The sequence below is a fragment of the Crinia signifera genome, chromosome 3 (assembly GCF_055691185.1).
Source record: "Crinia signifera chromosome 3, ASM5569118v1, whole genome shotgun sequence".
Taxonomy (NCBI): domain Eukaryota; kingdom Metazoa; phylum Chordata; class Amphibia; order Anura; family Myobatrachidae; genus Crinia; species Crinia signifera.
The window spans coordinates 15312436-15329619 of record NC_139219.1 but is presented as its reverse complement, the minus strand read 5'-3'; the positions used below and the strand labels follow the sequence as shown (position 1 = coordinate 15329619).

Below are 17184 nucleotides of genomic sequence, written 5' to 3'. Positions count from 1 at the left end.
CATGCAATAGGTTGACATTGATAAAAGGTCGACACAATTAAAGGTCAACGAGACAATGGTCGAAACATGACAAAATTGACATGAATTTTTCCATTCAATATTTGGGGTTTCTTCATACTTTACCATCAAGCAGACTACAGCTGAGAACAGTAAAGTGAGCCGAGACACCAGGCCTGAAACATGGTGAGCGAAGCGATACACTAATTGGGGTCCATGTCGTCAGGCATCGACACGAGCCCCCCCACATTTCACGTGTCAACACTTTCCATGGCGATCTTTTGTTTTTGTTGTCCTTTTGACCATGTCCACAGTTTGCCTCTGTCAACCTAGTGCCTTTTCTTTCTGTATCAACCTATTGACTGTCTACCCACAGCTGGCGAGCCGCAGGTTCTTCTCTTCTTGATCGGGCGGCTCAGGCAGATCTAACATGTGCAGAGAGAGTTAGATTTGGGTGGGGCATGTTGAAGCTGAAATCTAAATTGCAGTGTAAATCTGTGTATACACGGGCAAAAATCGCAGGCAATATGGTCACTGAGCGAACATATTGCCAGCGATTGGCGATAAATCGTCGGGTGTGCGCTCCCGTTTTCATCCCCCTATTGGTCATGCTCCTCCGACCAGCGACTTCCCCTGCCTCTTCTCCCGGCAGTGTGTCATTTTCATCAGCGACCATCTCTGGTCACTGATGAAAACAGAACACTGAACAATATATTGCCAGCGTAACAATAATGCAGCCAGTATTTAACCTGCACAGAAACCAAATAACTCCACCCAAATCTAACTCTCTCTGCACATGTTACATCAGCCCCACCTGCAGTGCAGCATGAGAACAAATTTGTCCTGTGATCAGGCCTGAATTAGGCCCTCAGGGATATGTGGCACCAACGATATCGCTCCGTTAACATTTACCAATATCGTCAACGATATCATTCAATGACTTTATGGAACCCCCACCAAACTGATGTGGGCAGATTTAACTGCATGTTCATATGAGAGGGGGATTATCGTTAATGATATAGTCAGAGACAGACCTAGGCATGTGCAACCTAGGCAAATGTCTCTTAAGGCATTCGTGCATATCGTTTAGTAAAATCGCCTAGTGTGTATCTAGCTTAAGGATAAATAAAATACTTTATTTCAACAAACACACACACACACACACACACACACATACAGCCGGAACCCGCATTCAGTCACTACACACACACGCACACACATATACATACAGTACACACACATACAGCCGGAACCGTTCAGTCACTACACACACATACATACATACATACATACATACATACATACACGCACATACAGCCAGAACAATTCAGACACTACACACACACAAAAATAAACACAGCATGTCCCCCAAGCAAGACACACTTGTATTATGGTATAGCAGGGCTCACCCTTATTATAGTACTAGGTGATTCATCGCGCCCTACGGGCGCTCTTCACACCGTCGTAAGGGGCTGCGCCCCCTTAATTTGTGAACATTTGTATATGAGAAAGATGGTTAGAATTGTATGAAAGATGCCTGTATTGCAACTTTATAGGTGAAATGTGTTAAATAGAGAGCATATGATGTGGAAGGGGGTGTGTATTGTTTTGTTTAATTAAAAAGCGGTTACAAAGTAAGATGTACATTGATAGTGTGGATGGTACAGTGACATTTGTGGGTGTGGGGGGGGCTGTGTGTGCATGTTGTTTAGGTGTGTGTGTGCAATAGTATAGTAGGGTGTTTCTGAGTCAGCGGCTCCCCACTGGCAGAGGTCACGACACAGGAAAACAGGAGGCTGGGTAGTGATAGGGGTGTGTGGGAATAAGGGGGACTAAAGAGGAGGGTGGGAGATACTGTGCAGCTTCTGCCAGTGGGTGAGGGTCCAGGAGTACAGGATGGTGGCTCTTAGTCAGTGTCTCCTCCTACTGGGTGGGAGTTCGGGTGCATGAGAGCAGGAGGCTGGGCTATAAGGCATGATAGGGGCATGTGGGCAAAACAGCGTCAGCGACTCCCCAGTGGTGGAAGTTACGGTTCAGGAGAGCAGGAAGCTGGGTAGTGATAGGGGTGTGTGAGTATACGGGGGACTAAAGAGGGGCTTAGGGGTGCAGTGAATTGTGGGAGGGGTGCGGGGGGTGCCGTGAATCAAGGGAGGGGGGGCGCAGGTATCGGCGAATCACGGGAGGGGGCGTGAATTGCGCGAGGGGGGGTTGCGAATCGCGGGAGGGGGGTGCGTGGGTGGTCCGTGAATTGTGGGAGGGGGGGCACGGGGCGCGATGAATCACCTAGTTGGTTATATTTTCTTGTAGAAGGATGGTAGGATGTTGCTGTCATTCAGAATGCATTTACATAAACAGTAATAGTAGCAGTAAAAGGTCTGACTTAAAACACCTACAGTAAAACAGAACAGGTGTTATATATTATACAAAGAATTGGTTGATGATGTGTAGGTTGACGTGCACATAGTTCATAGTTGTCACTGGAAAAAAAATTGCTACAAGAAAAAATCAACACAGAAAGTTCAACACATGTAAATGTTGACATAAGTGTGGCACTTCATCGGTGTCCATGTCGACACATGAGAATGGGGGGTCGCGGAGGGGGGGGTGGGTGCCGTGAATTGTGGGAGGGTGGGTCGCGGGGGCGGGGGGTTGCCGCAATGACAGGAGGGGGGGTCAGGGGTGGGGAATCACGGTAGGGGGGGTCATGGGGGGCACCGTGAACCGCAGGAGGGGGGGCCAAGGGGGTTGGCGCGAATTGTGGGAGGGGGGGTCGCGGGGTGCCGCGAATCGCAGGAGGGGGGGTGTCACGGGGTGGGGCCGCGAATCGCGGGAGTCACCGGGGGTGCCGCGAATTGCGGGGGGTGTGCTGCAAATCGCGGGAGGGGGGTCGCGGGGGGTGCCGCGAATCGCCACAAGAAAAAATCAACACAGAAAGTACAACACATGTAAATGTTGACATAAGTGTGGCACTTCATCGGTGTCCATGAGAACATGACACATGAGAATGAATATGAAAACATTCAAAAAAAGAAAAATAAATCTTCAAAAACTCATGTCAACCTTTTTCATTGTCGACCATAGCCGTGCCAGTGTTTTGCATGTGCCATTTAATCCTGGGGTTGCCGTGAATCGCGTGCGGGGGTGGGGGGGAGGGAGGAGGTGAGGGGTGTCCGCGAATCACGGGAGGAGGGGTCGTGGGTGGATGCCGTGAATTGCGGGAGGGGGGGGTCGCGGGGGGGGGGGGGGGTGCCGCGAATTGTGGGGGGGGGGCGTGGGGGGTTGCAGTGAATCGCGGGAGGGTGGGTCGCGGGGGCGGGGGGTTGCCGCAATGACAGGAGGGGGGGTCAGGGGTGGGGAATCTCGGTAGGGGGGGTCGTGGGGGGCAACGTGAACCGCAGGAGGGGGGGCCCGGGGGGTTGGCGCGAATCATGGGAGGGGGGGTTGCGGGGTGCCGCGAATCGCAGGAGGGGGGGGTGTCACGGGGTGGGGCCGCGAATCGCGGGAGTCACTGGGGGTGCCGCGAATTGCGGGGGGTGTGCTGCAAATCGCGGGAGGGGGGTCGCGGGGGGTGCCGCGAATCGCCACAAGAAAAAATCAACACAGAAAGGTCAACACATGTAAATGTTGACATAAGTGTGGCACTTCATTGGTGTCCATGTCGACACATGAGAATGAATATGAAAACATTGAAAAAGTGAAAAATAAATCTTGTCAACCTTTTTCATTGTCGACCATAGCCATGTCAGTGTTTTGCATGTGCCATTTAATCGTGGGGATGCCGTGAATGGGGGGGGGGGGGAGGGAGGGAGGGAGGTGCATACCTCCCAACATGACCCTCTCCAGGAGGGACACATTGCTCTGTTTCTGGACTTTCTTCTTAATTTATGGATTACCATCACCTGTGCTTAAACACCTTTCTTATCAATTACCCTGTTTAAAACAGGTGATGACAATCATAAATTAAGCTGGAAGTCCACAACCCAGCGTTACAGCTCCAGACACACTTTGAGTGACAGATGTAGCCAAATATATAAGAGATAGTAGGACCATACTTACCTACTTTCTGGCTGCCGTTTTTAAGGCATTGCACTGCAGTGGGTGGGGCTAAAATGTCGCAGTTCACGTCATTTGACCCGCGGCCGCCCGCCCGCCTCTTTCTGGGGGGGCCCAGGAATGGGAACGCGATTACAAGGACCCTCCCGGGAGGGTAGGCAACCCTGAGCAGGGCTCACCCGTATTATAGTATAGCAGGGCTCACCCATATTATAGTATAGCAGGGCTCACCCGTATTATAGTATAGCAGGGTTTTACCAGTATAATAGTATAGCAGGGCTCACCCATATTATAGTATAGCAGGGCATATTATAGTATAGCAGGGCTCACCCATATTATAGTATAGCAGGGCTCACCCGTATTATAGTATAGCAGGGCTCACCCATATTATAGTATAGCAGGGTTTTGCCAGTATTATAGTATAGCAGGGTTTTACCAGTATTATAGTATAGCAGGGCTCACCCATATTATAGTATAGCAGGGCTCACCCGTATTACAGTATAGCAGGGCTCACCCATATTATAGTATAGCAGGGCTCACCAGTATTATAGTATAGCAGGGCTCACCTGTATTATAGTATAGCAGGGCTCACTGTATTATAGTATAGCAGGGCTCACACGTATTATAGTATAGCAGGGCTCACCCGTATTATAGTATAGCAGGGCTCACCCGTATTATAGTATAGCAGGGCTCACCCGTATTATAGTATAGCAGGGCTCACCCGTATTATAGTATAGCAGGACTAACCCGTATTTTAGTATAGCAGGGCTCACCAGTATTATAGTATAGCAGGGCTCACCAGTATTATAGTATAGCAGGGCTCACCTGTATTATAGTATAGCAGGGCTCACTGTATTATAGTATAGCAGGGCTCACCCGTATTATAGTGTAGCAGGGCTCACTCGTATTATAGTATAGCAGGGCTCACCCGTATTATAGTATAGCAGGGCTCACCCGTATTATAGTATAGCAGGGCTCACCCGTATTATAGTATAGCAGGGCTCACCCGTATTATAGTATAGCAGGACTAACCCGTATTATAGTATAGCAGGGCTCACCCGTATTATAGTGTAGCAGGGCTCACTCGTATTATAGTATAGCAGGGCTCACCCGTATTATAGTATAGCAGGGCTCACCCGTATTATAGTATAGCAGGACTCACCCGTATTATAGTATAGCAGGGCTCACCCGTATTATAGTATAGCAGGGCTCACCCGTATTATAGTATAGCAGGACTAACCCGTATTATAGTATAGCAGGACTAACCCGTATTATAGCATTCCTCCCATCTGTTGCTATTGTCCCACTTTTGCTGTCCCACCAGCGGGTCACAGAATCCCATGGTGGTGGGGGTAGGGATCAGAAGGGAGTCCCTCTATCATTGTTGGACAGACTGACTCCCTTCTGCATGCTGAAAGGAGAGAGGGACACAGAACATGGCATTGCCATCTGCATCCAAGTCCTGGCATCCATTGCATCCTGGGCTTGGTGCATATGCGTTGCGCAGTCAAACCTGTAAAATAAAACCTGTACTTTCTGAGGTTTGGACAATATTTAATCTTTGAATCTTGTCCAGAGTATGTAAACATTATACATAAATACTTTATATGGTTACCTGAGTACGGTGGGGTACAGCTCGGCTGTGAAGAGGAACGCTGTGGTAAAGGATGCTTCGGAGAAGCCTTTCCCCAGAATGGCCACCAGGGAGCGCCAATGTCCTAAGTCAGGGGAGACGATCAACCATCATTACTACTATTATATTTGGCAACCGAATAATTTTACTTCCATATATTAGAGAATCAAATTCTATACAATATGGGGTGAAATTACGACCATTTTCCTACCCTTTATTCTACTCCCCAAGGTGACCAAACTAGCAGATTGCTGGTGCAGAGAATGCCTTAAACCAGGCATGTCCAAACTATGGCCCTCCAGCTGTTGTGAAACTACACATCCCAGCATGCCTTGCCATAGTTTTAGCATTACATAATAGCAATCCTGTTGCAAGGCATGATGGGACTTGTAGTTTCACAACAGCTGGAGGGCCATAGTTTGGACATGCCTGCCTTAAACAGAATTGTAATATGCACAGATGCGTTGGAAGGCTACAAAGGACAGATGAAAATAGTGTTGTTAACAGAAGAGATGAGGAGGAGGTGATGTTATCTGGAGTGGATAAGGTAGGTGATAATACCGGTGTTATCTGGAGCGGATAAGGTAGGTGATAATAGTGATGTTATCTGGAGTGGATAAGGTAGGTGATAATAGCGAGGTTATCTGGAGCGGATAAGGTGGGTGATAATAGTGATGTTATCTGGAGTGGATAAGGTAGGTGATAATAGCGATGTTATCTGGAGTGGATAAGGTAGGTGATAATAGTGATGTTATCTGGAGTGGATAAGGTAGGTGATAATAGCGAGGTTATCTGGAGTGGACAAGGTGGGTGATAATAGTGATGTTATCTGGAGTGAATAACGTAGGTGATAATAGCGGTGTTATCTGGAGTGAATAAGGTAGGTGATAATAGTGATGTTATCTGGAGTGTATAAGGTAGGTGATAATAGCGGTGTTATCTGGAGCGGATAAGGTGGGTGATAATAGTGATGTTATCTGGAGTGGATAAGGTAAGTGATAATAGTGATGTTATCTGGAGTGGAAAAGGTAGGTGATAATAGCGAGGCTATCTGGAGCAGATAAGGTGGGTGATAATAGTGATGTTATCTGGAGTGGATAAGGTAAGTGATAATAGCGATGTTATCTGGAGCGGATAAGGTAGGTGATAATAGTGAGGTTATCTGGAGTGGATAAGGTAGGTGATAATAGCGGTGGTATCTGGAGTAGATAAGGTAGGTGGTAATAGTGAGGTTATCTGGAGTGGATAAGGTGGGTGATAATAGCGGTGTTATCTGGAGCGGATAAGGTAGGTGATAATAGTGATGTTATCTGGAGTGAATAACATAGGTGATAATAGCGGTGTTATCTGGAGTGAATAAGGTAGGTGATAATAATGATGTTATCTGGAGTGGATAAGGTAGGTGATAATAGCGGTGTTATCTGTAGCGGATAAGGTGGGTGATAATAGTGATGTTATCTGGAGTGGATAAGGTAAGTGATAATAGTGATGTTATCTGGAGTGGATAAGGTAGGTGATAATAGCGAGGTTATCTGGAGCAGATAAGTTGGGTGATAATAGTGATGTTATCTGGAGTGGATAAGGTAAGTGATAATAGCAATGTTATCTGGAGCGGATAAGGTAGGTGATAATAGTGAGGTTATCTGGAGTGGATAAGGTAGGTGATAATAGCGGTGGTATCTGGAGTAGATAAGGTAGGTGGTAATAGTGAGGTTATCTGGAGTGGATAAGGTGGGTGATAATAGTGATGTTATCTGGAGTGAATAACGTAGGTGATAATAGCGGTGTTATCTGGAGTGAATAAGGTAGGTGATAATAGTGATGTTATCTGGAGTGTATAAGGTAGGTGATAATAGCGGTGTTATCTGGAGCGGATAAGGTGGGTGATAATAGTGATGTTATCTGGAGTGGATAAGGTAAGTGATAATAGTGATGTTATCTGGAGTGGAAAAGGTAGGTGATAATAGCGAGGCTATCTGGAGCAGATAAGGTGGGTGATAATAGTGATGTTATCTGGAGTGGATAAGGTAAGTGATAATAGCGATGTTATCTGAAACGGATAAGGTAGGTGATAATAGTGAGGTTATCTGGAGTGGATAAGGTAGGTGATAATAGCGGTGGTATCTGGAGTAGATAAGGTAGGTGGTAATAGTGAGGTTATCTGGAGTGGATAAGGTGGGTGATAATAGCGGTGTTATCTGGAGCGGATAAGGTAGGTGATAATAGTGATGTTATCTGGAGTGGATAAGGTAGGTGATAATAGCGAGGTTATCTGAAGGGGATAAGGTGGGTGATAATAGTGATATTATCTGGAGTGAATAACATAGGTGATAATAGCGGTGTTATCTGGAGTGAATAAGGTAGGTGATAATAATGATGTTATCTGGAGTGGATAAGGTAAGTGATAATAGTGATGTTATCTGGAGTGGATAAGGTAGGTGATAATAGCGAGGTTATCTGGAGCAGATAAGTTGGGTGATAATAGTGATGTTATCTGGAGTGGATAAGGTAAGTGATAATAGCAATGTTATCTGGAGCGGATAAGGTAGGTGATAATAGTGAGGTTATCTGGAGTGGATAAGGTAGGTGATAATAGCGGTGGTATCTGGAGTAGATAAGGTAGGTGGTAATAGTGAGGTTATCTGGAGTGGATAAGGTGGGTGATAATAGCGGTGTTATCTGGAGCTGATAAGGTAGGTGATAATAGTGATGTTATCTGGAGTGGATAAGGTAGGTGATAATAGCGAGGTTATCTGGAGGGGATAAGGTGGGTGATAATAGTGATGTTATCTGGAGTGAATAACATAGGTGATAATAGCGGTGTTATCTGTAGTGAATAAGGTAGGTGATAATAATGATGTTATCTGGAGTAGATAAGGTAGGTGATAATAGCGGTGTTATCTGGAGTGGATAAGGTAGGTGATAATAGTGATGTTATCTGGAGTGGATAAGGTAAGTGATAATAGTGATGTTATCTGGAGTGGATAAGGTAGGTGATAATAGCGAGGTTATCTGGAGTAGATAAGTTGGGTGATAATAGTGATGTTATCTGGAGTGGATAAGGTAAGTGATAATAGCAATGTTATCTGGAGCGGATAAGGTAGGTGATAATAGTGAGGTTATCTGGAGTGGATAAGGTAGGTGATAATAGCGGTGGTATCTGGAGTAGATAAGGTAGGTGGTAATAGTGAGGTTATCTGGAGTGGATAAGGTGGGTGATAATAGCGATGTTATCTGGAGTGGATAAGGTAGGTGATAATAGCAATGTTTTCTGGAGTGGATAAGGTAGGTGATAATAGCGAGGTTATCTGGAGTGGATAAGGTAGGTGATAAAAGTGAGGTTATCTGGAGTGGATAAGGTAGGTGATAATAGTGATGTTATCTGGAGTGGATAAGGTAGGTGATAATAGTGATCTTATCTGGAGCGAATAAGGTAGGTGATAATAGCAGTGTTATCTGGAGTGGATAAGTTAGGTGATAATAGCGGTGTTATCTAGAGTGGATAAGGTAGGTGATAATAGCGGTGTTATGTGGAGCGGATAAGGTGGGTGATAATAGCGATGTTATCTGGAGCGGAAACGGTAGGTGATAATAGCAGTGTTATCTGGAGTGGATAAGGTAGATGATAATAGCGATGTTATCTGGAGCGGATAAGGTAGGTGATAATAGCGATGTTATCCAGAGCGGATAAGGTAGGTGATAATAGCGATGTTATCTGGAGTGGATAAGGTAGGTGATAATAGCGGTTTTATCTGGAGCGGATAAGGTGGGTGATAATAGTGATGTTATCTGGAGTGGATAAGGTAAGTGATAATAGTGATGTTATCTGGAGTGGATAAGGTAGGTGATAATAGCGAGGTTATCTGGAGCAGATAAGGTGGGTGATAATAGTGATGTTATCTGGAGCGGATAAGGTAGGTGATAATAGTGAGGTTATCTGGAGTGGATAAGGTAGGTGATAATAGTGGTGGTATCTGGAGTAGATAAGGTAGGTGGTAATAGTGAGGTTATCTGGAGTGGACAAGGTGGGTGATAATAGCGGTGTTATCTGGAGCGGATAAGGTAGGTGATAATAGTGATGTTATCTTGAGTGGATAAGGTAGGTGATAATAGCGAGGTTTACTGGCGCGGATAAGGTGGGTGATAATAGTGATGTTATCTGGAGTGGATAAGGTAGGTGATAATAGCGGTGTTATCTGGAGTGGATAAGGTAGGTGATAATAGTGATGTTATCTGGAGTGGATAAGGTAGGTGATAATAGCGAGGTTATCTGGAGCGGATAAGGTGGGTGATAATAGTGATGCTATCTGAAGTGAAAAACGTAGGTGATAATAGCGGTGTTATCTGGAGTGAATACGGTAGGTGATAATAGTGATGTTATCTGGAGTGGATAAGGTAGGTGATAATAGCGGTGTTATCTGGAGCGGATAAGGTGGGTGATAATAGTGATGTTATCTGGAGTGGATAAGGTAGGTGATAATAGTGGTGTCATCTGGAGCGGATAAGGTGGGTGATAATAGTGATGTTATCTGGAGTGGATAAGGTAAGTGATAATAGTGATGTTATCTGGAGTGGATAAGGTAGGTGATAATAGCGAGGTTATCTGGAGTAGATAAGTTGGGTGATAATAGTGATGTTATCTGGAGTGGATAAGGTAAGTGATAATAGCAATGTTATCTGGAGCGGATAAGGTAGGTGATAATAGTGAGGTTATCTGGAGTGGATAAGGTAGGTGATAATAGCGGTGGTATCTGGAGTAGATAAGGTAGGTGGTAATAGTGAGGTTATCTGGAGTGGATAAGGTGGGTGATAATAGCGATATTATCTGGAGTGGATAAGGTAGGTGATAATAGCGATGTTATCTGGAGTGGATAAGGTAGGTGATAATAGCGAGGTTATCTGGAGTGGATAAGGGAGGTGATAAAAGTGAGGTTATCTGGAGCGGATAAAGTAGGTGATAATAGAGATCTTATCTGGAGCGGATAAGGTAGGTGATAATAGCAGTGTTATCTGGAGTGGATAAGGTAGGTGATAATAGCGGTGTTATCTAGAGTGGATAAGGTAGGTGATAATAGCGGTGTTATGTGGAGCTGATAAGGTGGGTGATAATAGCGATGTTATCTGGAGCGGAAACGGTTGGTGATAATAGCGGTGTTATCTGGAGTGGATAAGGTAGATGATAATAGCGATGTTATCTGGAGCGGATAAGGTAGGTGATAATAGTGATGTTATCCGGAGCGGATAAGGTAGGTGATAATAGCGATGTTATCTGGAGTGGATAAGGTAGGTGATAATAGCGATGTTATCTGGAGTGAATAAGGTAGGTGATAATAGCGATGTTATCTGGAGCGAAATAGCGGTGTTATCTGGAGCGGATAAGGTAGGTGATAATAGCGATGTTATCTGGAGCGGATAAGGTAGGTGATAATGGCGATGTTATCTGGAGCGGACAAGGTAGGTGATAATAGTGATGTTATCTGGAGTGGATAAGGTAGGAGATAATAGCGATGTTATCTGGAGTGGATAAGGTAGGTGATAATAGCGATGTTATCTGGAGCGGATAAGTTAGGTGATAATGGCGATGTTATTTGGAGCAGATAATGTAGGTTATAATAGCGATGTTATCTGGAGCGGATAATGTAGGTGATAATAATGATGTTACCTGGAGCGGATAAGGTAGGTGATAATAGCGATGTTATCTGGAGTGGATAAGGTAGGTGATAATAGCGGTGTTATTTGTAGTGGATAAGGTAGGTGATAATAGCGATGTTATCAGGAGCGGATAAGGTAGGTGATAATAGCGGTGTTATCTGGAGCGGATAAGGTAGGTGATAATAGCGATGTTATCTGGAGCGGATAAGGTAGGTGAGAATAGCGATGTTATCTGGAGCGGATAAGGTAGGTGAGAATAGCGATGTTATCTGGAGCGGATAAGGTAGGTGATAATAGCGATGTTATCTGGAGTGGATAAGGTAATGTAGGGTACACACACCACGACGACACGCTCACGATGCACATCATGAGCGGGTCGTCAGTGTCTCGTCCGACCCGCTCACGGTGACGCGGGGGGCACGACCCGCTCACGATGTGCACCGTGAGCGGGTCCGATCCAATGGCGACCTGCACCCGGCAGTATGGTCGTTATTGAGATCCTACCTGCAGCAAGTAGGATCTCAATAACGACCGACCCGCGGGACCGTGCATCGGATCGGTATCGGTCCACACCAGGACAGAAAAGGGCCCAATCACCACACAATCTACATCCAATTGGATCTAGATTGAGGGGATCGGGCCCTAGTCGTCCTGGTGTGTACCCAGCATTAATGTGAATAGCAGTGTCATCTGGAGCGGATAAGGTAAGTGATAATAGCGATGTTATCTGGAGTGGATAAGGTAAGTGATAATAGCGATGTTATCTGGAACGGATAAGGTAGGTGATAATAGAGATGTTATCTGGAGCGGATAAGGTAGGTGATAATAGCGATGTTATCTGGAGTGGATAAGGTAGGTGATAATAGCGGTGTTATTTGTAGTGGATAAGGTAGGTGATAATAGCGGTGTTATCCAGAGCGGATAAGGTAGGTGATAATTGCGGTGTTATCTGGAGCGGATAAGGTAGGTGATAATAGCGATGTTATCTGGAGTGGATAAGGTAGGTGATAATAGCGATGTTATCTGGAGCGGATAAGGTAGGTGAAAATAGCGATGTTATATGGAGTGGATAAGGTAAGTGTGAATAGCAGTGTTATCTAGAGCGAATAAGGTAGGTGATAATAGCGATGTTATCTGGAGTGGATAAGGAAGGTGATAATAGCAGTGTTATCTGGAACGAATAAGGTAGGTGATAATAGCGATGTTATCTGGAGCGGATAAGGTAGGTGATAATAACGATGTTATCTGGAGCGGATAAGGTAGGTGATAATAGCGATGTTATCTGGAGTGGATAAGGTAAGTGTGAATAGCAGTGTTATCTGGAGCGATTAAGGTAGGTGATAATAGCGATGTTATCTGGAGCGGATAAGGTAGGTGATAATAGTGTTGTTATCTGGAGCGGATAAGGTAGGTGATAATAGCGATGTTATCTAGTGCGGATAAGGTAGGTGATTATAGCGATGTTATTTGGATCGGATAAGATAAGTGATAATAGCGATGTTATCTGGAGCGGATAAGTTAGGTGATAATAGCGATGTTATCTGGAGTGAATAAGGTAGGTGATAATAGTGATGTTATCTGGAGTGGATAAGGTAGGTGATAATAGCGATGTTATCTGGAGCGGATAAGTTAGGTGATAATAGCGATGTTATCTGGAGTGAATAAGGTAGGTGATAATAGCGATGTTATCTAGAGTGGATAAGTTAGGTGATAATAGCGATGTTATCTGGAGTGAATAAGGTAGGTGATAATAGCGATGTTATCTGGAGTGGATAAGGTAGGTGATAATAGTGATGTTATCTGGAGTGGATAAGGTAGGTGATAATAGTGATGTTATCTGGAGTGGATAAGGTAGGTGATAATAGCGATGTTATCTGGAGCAGATAAGGTAGGTGATAATAGTGATGTTATCTGGAGTGGATAAGGTAGGTGATAATAGTGATGTTATCTAGAGTGGATAAGTTAGGTGATAATAGCGATGTTATCTGGAGTGAATAAGGTAGGTGATAATAGCGATGTTATCTGGAGTGGATAAGGTAGGTGATAATAGTGATGTTATCTGGAGTGGATAAGGTAGGTGATAATAGTGATGTTATCTGGAGTGGATAAGGTAGGTGATAATAGCGATGTTATCTGGAGCAGATAAGGTAGGTGATAATAGTGATGTTATCTGGAGTGGATAAGGTAGGTGATAATAGTGATGTTATCTGGAGAATACGTAACAGATAAAATTTATGTTACCTGGGTGGGATGAGGTAGGGGATAATAATGATGTTACCTGGGAATGGAATGAGGCAGGTGATAAGAATGATGTTACCTGAGGGGTAGGATGATGAGGTGTAGGTGATAATATTAATTTTACCTGGAGGGTGGGATGATGAGGTAGGGGATAATATTAATGTTACCTGGGGGTGGGATGAGGTAGGGGATAATAATGATGTTACCTGGGGGTGGGATGAGGCAGGTGCTAATAATGATGTCACCTGGGGGGTGGGATGAGGTAGGGGATAATAATGATGTTACCTGGGGTGGGTGGGATGATGAGGTAGGTGATTATAGTAAAGTTACCTGTAGGAATGATGCAGGTGAGGCCTATGCAGGCAGCTGTGACAATCAGGGACCCTCCCTGACACTGTTTGCGCCCAATGCGATCCAGCAGGATATATACCATAACTTTAGCTGGGATCTCTATTGCTCCAAATATAAAGTGGGTGAGGAATGGACTGAGGCTGAAACCAGTGACGTGGAAGCTGATACCATAGTAACTGAAGGCCACACCGAACCTGCACAGGAAGGAAAATGTCACATAACCCAGAAGAGGGACACCCAAAATTGTCCCTATGTGAGAAGATCCGGTCACATGAAGCCCAGCCAGCGAGACCCCCTGCTGCACATGCCAAGTGTACCAGCTTCTTCTACCACATTTACTGTATGAGTGGATCTGAGCCCTCAAACATCGCAATGGACCAGAGAGCAGCTGCCAGGAGGAAGAGACAGGAGCCTTACGGGAGATTGTGAGATTAGAAAGTACAGTACTGGTTCTATTATGTTTGTGTATTTATTCTATGTTTAACCTTTTCCTGACCACTTATCTTCTTTAAATGTTTGAAACAGCCTATATTATAGACCATCTGTAATGTTAAATATTAATATCCATACAGTATCCAGTGTATAAAAAAATCCAATATCAGGGTTGTTACCGCTCCCCCAGACTCCCGTGCTTACTCCCACGCTCTGCAGAGTGCAAGATTTTGGATTTCATTTGAAAACCCCCTCTAAAAATTCTGCATTGCCACCGGTACCCCTTTGTGCAGCTCAAGAATCGAATGTCACATTAGGGTGGTGGCCACAGGGGTACAACTTCTATCTGGGAGTGTAACAATTTTGAGTGTTTCCGGCCCCTACCCATGGGAGGGGGTTGGGATATTCAGGGGATTATGGAAATTAGTTGTTTGCTTAATGGAAGTTTTGGGGTCTGTGGTCGATCTCAGTGGGGGAAGGTGGGGTATTATTGGAAATATGGTGGTTTAGAGTTTGTCACAGGCCACCAAACTTCTAAACATATTAAAACCAATGGCTTCCACACAGGTGTAGTGATGTACTAATCCCGCCTATTTTGGTCAGGGACACTTTTAGTTCCCAATCCGTCCCTGTCTAGGGTCCATCAGAGACTAACAGTAACAATGTAAGAGGGACAATCCCTACATTAAAGAACTCCAGAAAATTCTGGGATCAACCAATCATTTGGATGACATCTGGACAACTAGCTATGAGGTCAGCAGCTTCTAGAAGATGTTTCATACCACATAACGCCGAGACACAGGGTGTTTTTTCTGAGCTTTGGGGTCCTGATTAGATCCATGAAATTGTATTTCTTGCATTCCACAGAAACGGTCTTCTGTAGGACCTGAGGAAGAGGACCACATTGTCAATGTCTCACTCCTTCTAATCAGTATTTCCATATTCACTGCTTCAATCAATGGACGTCGCATCACTTTTCAGACCTTTCAAATTCACTGGTCCACCCCACAAATGCTTCTGAAATGTCAGCTTAATTAACTTTTAAAGTTATATGGCGGAGAGGCGCTGAGTAAGTGATGGTGCCAGTCTGTGGGGCCATGGTTACACTGATGCAGCGTCTGTGCTCAGGACTCGCCGATTACTTGTGTGTGCGATCCCGTCTCTCTATCTCCTCCTGGCTCCGTCTCCTCCTGCAGTGCTAATGAAAACCGTCCCTCACAAAATGGCTGCCCCCATACATCAGTCAGGTTTTCAGGGATGCTAGAGGAGGCGGCCTCCTCTAACATCCTTAAAAACAGTCTACTATTAGGTAGGCAGCCATTTTGTGAGGGTCATTAGAGTTTTCATTAGCACTGCAGGAGAAGACGGAGCCAGGAGGAGATCTGCAGGTCCCTGAATGAGGCGGCGGCGGCATGCGGAGGGGGAAGGGGGGTGCTTAACTTTACTTGGGCGGGTGGCGACACTGCCGAAATCAGCGGGAGGGGGGGCGTGTTTACTAGTTACACCACTGCCCTTGATTGCACATAATGACACTTTGATTCACTTGGAATGTCTCTTATTGTTATGTCAACTTCTACTCAACACCGCAGTTATTCCATCTGCACCCTCTGTCTAAATACACCCCCATATTTTGAAGAGCACCCTCTGACGTTTCTACTGGGGGGCATTTTACCTCTGGAGATATCTTACGGCTGAAACCTGGCTTCTTGTTCATTTCTGCACACCTGGACAGGTACTTGTGGGCTTCAGTGGTGTCTTGCTTGGTGAGGAGCCAACGCGCAGACTCAGGAACCCACCTGTGAAGGAGAGTCCCGTTTTACATCTGTTTCTGAAGTGCACTTCAATAACGGCTGAAACTTCTGATGTCTGTATGTCTGTCTCCTTGATGTTTTTGGGGTGAAAGTCAGAATGGTCTGGACACTGAAACACTGGACCTGGAGATCTCTATGCGTGTCTCCGTGTAGGGGACACAGCAACTGGTGCATGGAGATGTACAGCCCCCTCTTCACCGGCAGCGAGAATGGGAGCTTAATGGCCCGGACTCTGGAATGCAGGACCGGACTGGCTCCCTACAGAGATGTTTGATACTGTAGACCTCTCTGTGCCCATTGACGAGTATGAGACAGCTGTCACGCAGCAAGCAATGCAGGGAGGCATGCAGAGAGATCCACAGCGGCTAATGTTGCAGCAGGTAGCTGGTCCAATTCGTATTTCCAGAGTCTGGACCATTCCAGCTTTCACCTAATCCCATGTATTGTATTTGTCTTTGAGAGTAAGTGTAAACAGATATGGAAATCAGAATAATGGATAATGTTACTGGGGTCAACACATCACTCTCGTGAGACTTTGACGTGTCACTCACCTGCAAATCACTCAGTGGCGTAACACCCAGAGACAGTGGAAGCTCTGACCTCTGGGCTCCAGCTGTCAGAGGGGCACCAAGGAGAAAAGACTTTCATGTGAGGCTAAATGACAGTCTTTGTATGACTTGCTCTGGGTGGCATCCAATTAGATGGGGTGAATTACTGTGACTAACGGATTAGCATGGGACTATCACATTAGCCCTAATAGACGCTATTGATTAGGACTAGGCTTCACATAGTCCCGATCACCATCCCTAGATAGTAAGGGGCATATTCATTCACAATATTTAAAAAATCCCCCCCCCCCCACTCCCCAGCAACAGTTTTTTGGGGCTGACCACAAATATTAAGGCTCCCTGAGATGTAACATGGAGGGACACCAGCAGAAATCTCCGATATCTACCATGATCAGGGGCATATTGAGAGAGGAGAGGTAGGGATTGCCGTCAATGATGGTTTATGGAC

At 45.3% G+C, this 17184-nt stretch overlaps 1 protein-coding gene across 1 annotated transcript in view; it reads right to left on the bottom strand.

Moving 5' to 3' along the window:
• The window catches only part of LOC146063189 (solute carrier family 22 member 7-like), a 78559-nt gene that overhangs the window by 14271 nt on the left and 47104 nt on the right, over positions 1-17184 (bottom strand). The window contains exons 5-8 of the mRNA XM_083175342.1: positions 16029-16152; positions 15139-15242; positions 13904-14118; positions 5666-5768 (exon numbers count right to left, since the gene is read on the bottom strand). Coding sequence (XP_083031468.1) covers positions 5666-5768; positions 13904-14118; positions 15139-15242; positions 16029-16152 — 546 coding nt within the window. The remainder of the gene's footprint in view (positions 1-5665; positions 5769-13903; positions 14119-15138; positions 15243-16028; positions 16153-17184) is intronic.